Here is a 7,270-nt window from a genome sequence, read left to right as displayed (position 1 = left end):
ATGCAACAACAAATGCGATCATAATCGCAACCAAGGTAACAACTGATCCAACTGCATAATGATACCAAGTCTCGGTATGAATGGCATATTTTCTAATCTTTTTAATCTTCAACCGCATTGCATCCATCTTGATCTTGTGATCATCGACGACATCCGCAACATGCAACTCCAATATCATCTTCTCCTCCTCAATTTTTCTTATTTTTTCCTTCAAGTAATTGTTTTCTTCTTCAAATAATTTAACCTCTCGACAATAGGGTCGGTTGGAATTTCCGGTTCAACAACCTCCTAGATAAATAAAATCTATGTCACATTGGTCGGCATAATTGTCATAAACAATAAATGAACCAAATAGTTATGAAAAGATAATATATACCACATCTGAATCATAGACAGGACGAGGGCCGACGGGGGCGGATACCAAAACCATCGCACTATATAATAACAAGGAATAATAAAAGTAAGAAAATTAGACAAGTATCTATCTGAAGTCAGAATTTTTTTTCTTTCAGAAAGAAGATAAGAACAAGAGGCTCACCACGGTGGTGCCGGCGACGAGATCGGCGCGGGCGATCGACGGCGGTGAAGACGGGGCGGGGACGGGGCATGACAGACCACTAAATCTAGACAAAGCTCATTGAAAATGGAGCTCGTAGGTCGAGTTTCGAGAGGAGAAAGCTTAACTAGTGTGGCTCGGGCATTTCATCGAACACCTCATGTGCATAGGAGGTGAACTAGAGCACCCAAATGCCCTCCCCTCGCCGGCTTGACAAAACAGAGCACTCTAGAGTGCTCTGCCGCGGCGGTGGGTATATATAGGCAAGTTATTTATCCCGGTTCGTGGCATGAACCGGGACTAAAGCACTCCCTTCTGTCCCGGTTCAAGCCACGAACAGGGACCAATGGTTGTGGCCCAGGAGCGAGGACCATTGGTCCCGGTTCATGGCTTGAACCAGGACAAATGGTTCCACACGAACCGGGACCAATGCCCACGAGGCCCCGGCCGGCCCCCTGGGCTCACGAACTGGGTCTAATACCCCCCCATGGGTCTCGGTTCTTGTAGAACCAGGACTAATGGGCTGGCCAGGCCCGAACGGTAGCCCTGTTTTCTACTAGTGATCCATTGTAAATGAACACAAATAACACGTTGACATGATGCCTCATACAACTGTGCACGCATAGGATATATGTTTTTTTAGCTTTATGATATATGTTTTATTCTAGCATATAGTTTTGGAAACAACATATGAAGAACCTACTTCTGTAGTTTACATGAAGAACTTTTTCACACAGGTACCAATGTGAACTTGTATGTAAGCGATATGCCCAATATACACGTGAAAGATTTTTCGTAACACCACCATAATTCTGGAATATGTTGTTGATAGAATGCATATATGCTTTTCTTGTTTACTAATCTACAACTATTACTATACGTACTTCGCAGCAATCCCCACAACTAGTAATTCTAAAGTTATTCATGGTGAACAACATTTATAGAGTGGACACAATACATTAGCATGTGAAATATTATTCACATAAATAAAATAAAAATATATGCCACCCCCTATATAATGCGAAGCACAAAATATAACTCACATAAATCAAGTATTAACATAGACTAAGCATGGTATGTAAAACCTTACATTTACTTTACAAGAAACAGTCATCCTGCATGAATGGAAGAGTACACAGAGAGATGCAAAGGGAGCATAACGATCCCTTGCAAACATTTATACTCTATAATTTAGTTTAGCGTGCCTCTTTTAATCTGTAATCATCAGGTGGATTAGATTATTCTATATTATAAATCACACCAGGATCAAAATTAATTTGCTCTAGAAATAAGTATAAACTAATAGTTTAAACTTGCTATTATAAATTTACTGGAAGTATTAACTAATTTTAAACATTTTAAAGCTTTTTGATATTCGATTTTGTTTGTTTGTCTAGAGCATCCCGGATGTCATTTCTCCATGAAATTTTGCACGCACCTAAAATACTCGAGCATCTTCTATTTTTTAAGTTCTTTGCTAACTACTTTAGTTGGAATTCACTGTTCATGAGAGCAAATGAGCTCGGAAAAGCAATTTCCGAAAGTGTTACGAATCAACTAAGCATGAAAGGAAAAATATATAAAGAGAACAACAATATTTTTTTTAGTCAAATACGCAATGCCGCGGATCATTTTATTGATAGGGGGAAAAGAAAATACAGGGTCCAAGGCACATGATGGCGTCCCAAAGAGTGTAAGTTGAGCACCGGCGCGTGCAGCCTCCCATTGCACCAAGCATGTAGCACATCGGCTCTGTGGTAATCGCCCCCCAAATTTACGTGACAAAAATGCAAGCGAGCCTGCTTGTAGCATGGAATGAATCATGGCTAAAACAAAGAAGTACGTCAGCTTTAGAATAGGACTGCGTGATATTTTCCAGGAAGTACTCTACTCTCTAAGGTTTTCCTCAAATAATGGTAATTCTGGCGAAAGATTAATTAGTAGGTAAAAAAGCATGGAATTAAGTCATTCTAATATATGTGCACCCACCAAAAGAGAGGACTTCATTTTCTAGTGACGCGTTCTGGCGCCGCCCTGAAATTTTGTGTCCTCGATTGTGAAGATGTTATTTCCACATATATATTGATCAATGCCAGGAATGCCCTCTTTTTCTTGGCCGTCACACATACGATACGGCATGCCACACGGCGAAAACAAGGAGCGGGGGCACTCGAGCAAGATGGACGAAAGAAGCCAAAGAGCGGGGTTGGTTAGTAGATGGAGCCAAACAAGCAAACGACGATACCATGGGTTGGCAGTGAGCAGCACAACCTTGGGGGTTACCACTGCTTCGGTATAAATAGGAGAGCACGGGCCGGGAGGGATCACACATCAGAGCAAAAAGCCATCGCTCCCCTTCCATCCTCTCCTTCTATAGCCAGCCTCCGAGAGAGAGCGAGCGAGAGCCATGGAGTTCGGCGACCACCAGGAGGGGGGCTCCGACAGCCAGCAGCAGCTGCAGGAGCGCCGGAAGCGCCAACGCCGGCACACGCCGGAGCAGGTCCAGAAGTTGGAGGAGTAGGTTCTAATCTCTTAATATCTTCATTTTTGTCCATTTCCCGTGATTTGCTTTCTATGCATCTTCATACTACTGCGTACTAGACATTAGTGATCGGCAGAAACTAATCAATTATGTATGTGTGCGCGCGCAGGTCGTACAAGAAGTACGACCACCCCAATGAGATCCAATGCGCTCAGCTTGGACGCGAGCTTGGTCTGGAGACCAAGCAGGTCAGATCCTGGTTCCAGAACCACCGCACACAGATCAGGGTATGGGTTATGGACTGGATCTCTGATTTGCTCCATAGTTTTCCATTTTTCCATTTTTTCAATCGTGTCCTCGTTGATGCAACTAACGGGCTGGAATCTGTATGATGGCATGGCAGATTGAGCACGAGCGGCTGGAGAACCGCTTCCTCCGCTGGGAGAACATGAGTCTCCGGTCCGAGATCATGGCCGTGCGGGAGGCGCTCAAGAACTCCGCCACCTGCCCCAACTGCGCCCCCAAGGACTGCATCGACCAGCAGGAGCTCAATCGGGAGAACGCTCGCCTCAAGGTGGGGCTCCTCCACTGCACCACATCTTTCCAAGATGAGCCCTAGCTTTACTTTTTGCATGTCGACGTTCCTCCGCCATGCTTTCTGCGAGGAAATTGTATGAGTAAACATGCATAAGTTCGAATAAACTAGTACAAGGTTTGGAATAAGAGACATGATTTGGTCCTGATTAATTCTTAGTTGTCAGATCTCCATCGACTCGTGGCCTCGTGGGCAATTTGTTGTGCCTTTCTGTTGTAACTGAGGACTGTGCCTGCACAAACTGCCGGAGATGTCTTGTACTCTAGTTCGTACTCATTTATTAGTTGGAGCCACCATTGGAGCTCCAACATTACTCCTGGGAGAAGTCAGAACAAAGGAGATCTATATCTATGCAATTCGATGTATCAGATTATTTCGTGAAAAGCCTGTTCTGCTACCTCCTAAGAAACATGGTTTCCTTCGATAATACTAGTAGATCGCGTCGTTCCTTGTGTGTGTTGTGACTACTGTCCCGCTCGTCGCCGGCAGGACGCGGTTGGTTCCTCTCTGCTGCGAGACCGTGAGAAGCTCATCACCACATCAGAGAAAGTGGAGACAGATCTAATTAAAATCTAACACGCCAAATCCAAGGGACAGGTTATTTGTCTAAGAGACTAAGATTGATGGGTTTCCTAAATTGATTGAATTGATCGCAGCTTTCTGCGCCCTTCTCATCAAATAAAAACGTTTTTTGTAATTCGAACGTCCCTGATGGAGGCATAGAGTACGTACCTTCGATAATATATACCACATCGTTGTTATAACTTAATACTACCTGTTATGTTGAGTAGTATAATCCGTACCGTATGTACCGTAAAAAATCTCTATAACTATTAGTGCAGGATGTAGCACTCCATGGCTGGTTGGTGCAAGTTCAGCCTGCAGACTAGCAGATGGGTTGTAGCATATTGATCCTACACTGCATAGTACTGCCACGCAACTCAAAAAACTCCTGGATATGTATATGTTTGCCAACGCTACCTTCCTAGCTACCCATCCACGCGTCCATCCCTCCATCGCTGCGGATGCGCCGTTTGTACCTCCCCCCAGCCCTATCTAGGTGGATGCACGCCGTTTCTACCTCCCCCCCCCCCCCCCCCCCCCCCCCCAGCCCTATCTAGGCCTACCTCTTTCCCCACCAAGCTCCCCTCTTCGGCCTTCCAACAGATCGTCCAATGCTCTCTCAAATACCTGACCGGCTCGATTTCCTGTCTACTTTCTCTGCTCTTGGGGTGCTAGCTAGGTTGACATTTCTTTCTTTTGTACTTGACTCTTGTTGTCTATTTCATGTCTGTTTTCGCATTTCCAACTTTTTTTTTGAAAGAACTTGATGCAATTTGTCAAGCCTTTTTTCACGGCAGAGGAAACTTATACGGAGACTCAATGTTTTATTGCTTGAAAAAATGTTTGCAAACCAAAAAATATGGTGGTCCAGGTTTGAAGAACTTTGCTTACTGAATAATTATGTACTAATGAACTTTGCTCTAAATTAGTACCATAGTGCCTATACACATGCTATTGCTGACAAACATAACCATTCGTTCCTCTGGAAAATTATAAACTCACAACTCCCCACCCTTCAAAAAATCTCAATCGTCGTCACGAGTAATGGCCTCACCACTTTCTTTTTGGACTGATACCTGGATGTCCTTCCAATCTCTAGCCGCTCTCTACCCACACTTCTTTTCCTTCTCAATTAAACTTAACATCCTAGTGTCGTAGGTCTTGCAGGAGGGTTCATACTCCCTGGTTTTATATTGGGTGATGCCCGAGCAGATGGTCGAGAACAGAGTTGTTAGGTACGATCGTTAGTTCCGGGTACACACGTTTGGTTTGTTGGTCGGTCGTTGTGTCTGGGTGTGCCGGGCACACCCATGCGATGGTGGTGGAGTTCGACATTCATGGATCCCACTCGGCTATCCCGCTCATACGCTGACTAGTGATGGACCCGATGCGGAGCCGGTGTCTTGCACACACGGTATGATGGGTGGTTGGTTTGCTTGTCGTTGAGCATTGTGTTCGGGTGTGCCGGATACTCCAATGCGATGGTGGTGGGGTCCGACGTCCTTGTATCCCACTCGGTTACCGGTTATCCCACCCAGAGGCTGTCTAGCGATGGGCTTTGTGTGGCGGGTACACACAGTTGATTTGCTGGTGGGCTGTTGCATTTGCTTGCGCCAATGCGCCAGTCCACATACTAGGTGTGTTACATCCCGTCGTCTGTCATAATACATGTGTCTTGCCGACTCAGGGAAATGTTGGTGGTGTTGGTTCCTGCTCCATGTTAGATCATGGTTGGTCGGCATGAGGCGAGGAGTACCACTAAAAGGCCCAACTCAGAGATGTTGGAGGTCGGATCATGGGCGCTCGAAGGGTTGCCCTTCTAAAAAGATTCTAGAATATTGTTATCTATGTTTTCATTGCATGAGCCAGTGCGTCAATGCACAGGCTAGGTGTGTTGTGTCCCATCGCATACCATAGCAGATACATTAGGCGCATTGGCCGCCAGACTACTGCCGGTTTGACAGATTGAACGGTGGCATGCATCGCTTCAGGCGCCAGCCATGCCGTGTCCCAAAGTCCACAACTTTAGATCTAGGCACAAGTTTAAACCGGCGCATGGGCCGTTGAATCGCCATCATCGCGTTTTTCATTTCGCGCGGGGTTTGGTGTTTCGTGAAGTGTTATGTACCAACTTCTATGTCCATAGTTCGAAAAGTGTAATTCAAGTTATTTGTCACAAAAAATATGGCATCAGTAAATACATATTTTGAAGCATCTAATGGTGTGATCCTTATGGTTTATAGGCCATATCACTTGTTTGCATGATCATTGCTAAATTTGATAGACTCACTAATACTTGTGCATAAAGCGACCAAGAGGAACCCAGTTGAAAGGTGATCGAGAATTAAGCAGCGAAAGTTTTGCACCACATGACATCATGGTGAGCATAGCAGTGAGATGCCGCTCCATCAGACCAACCAAAGGCATGAGATCTTGTATCGATGGGCGTGTACAACCGAGAGGCAGCCCAGGTAAGTGAGTGGCATTGTCCGAGTGGTGCAGCCAAAAATGCTAGCCATCATTGATGCAAATTGAATCATTGCAGATGATTGGAATGAGGGTGGACTTGTGGAAGTTGATCTTCAAACCAATGGAAATAACATAGTCATACAAGATTGTTTTGATCGAAGAAGCTTGAACTCGACATACCAACATGGCAATAATTGTATCGTCGACATATTAGATCATGAGATAATCTGACAAATTTTGGCACGGAAAGGGTAAACTGACTCTCTCTTGACGAAACGCATCATTTACTACTGCTTGAAGTAAATCTACCACCGGAACAAAACTCAAGGGTGATAGCGTGTCTCCTTGAGTTACCCCATGTTTGCAAAGGAATTGGTGTCCAAGTATCCCATTCAATAGTACCAAAGATTTCCCCAAGGAAAAAACGCACTTAATCCACCCAAGCCGCTTGTCATTGAACCCCATGCTTTTCATAATCTTGATTATTTCTTCATGTTTAATCGTATCGAAAGCTAGGAAAATCATGTTAAGAAGGACAGTTTCTTTCCTGGAGGCTTGGCATTGGAAAATGTATTCAAGCGCCCATGCTAAGCAGTCTTGAACC

General features: G+C 44.8%; 1 protein-coding gene across 1 annotated transcript; it reads left to right on the top strand.

The window, feature by feature from the left end:
- The first annotated feature begins 2,881 nt into the window (after positions 1-2,881).
- On the top strand, positions 2,882-4,035 carry LOC123156124 (homeobox-leucine zipper protein ROC8-like). Its single transcript, XM_044574293.1, has 3 exons — positions 2,882-3,073; positions 3,208-3,325; positions 3,442-4,035. Exons 1-3 carry the CDS (start codon positions 2,964-2,966, stop codon positions 3,655-3,657), a joined length of 444 nt encoding a protein of 147 aa, XP_044430228.1. The 5' UTR covers positions 2,882-2,963; the 3' UTR covers positions 3,658-4,035.
- Positions 4,036-7,270: the final 3,235 nt, after the last annotated feature.

The sequence above is a fragment of the Triticum aestivum genome, chromosome 7B (assembly GCF_018294505.1).
Source record: "Triticum aestivum cultivar Chinese Spring chromosome 7B, IWGSC CS RefSeq v2.1, whole genome shotgun sequence".
NCBI classification, from domain to species: domain Eukaryota; kingdom Viridiplantae; phylum Streptophyta; class Magnoliopsida; order Poales; family Poaceae; genus Triticum; species Triticum aestivum.
The sequence above is the reverse complement of the archived record's forward strand: the minus strand, read 5'-3'. Positions and strand labels throughout refer to the sequence as shown.

Bases quoted from the DNA above. Each gene is read 5' to 3' on its own strand.
- LOC123156124 (XM_044574293.1), top strand. From the start codon at position 2,964: ATGGAGTTCGGCGACCACCAGGAGGGGGGCTCCGACAGCCAGCAGCAG. The intron at 3,074-3,207 runs GTAGGTTCTAAT...GTGCGCGCGCAG, and splicing joins CAGGTCCAGAAGTTGGAGGA to GTCGTACAAGAAGTACGACC. The intron at 3,326-3,441 runs GTATGGGTTATG...ATGGCATGGCAG, and splicing joins ACCACCGCACACAGATCAGG to ATTGAGCACGAGCGGCTGGA.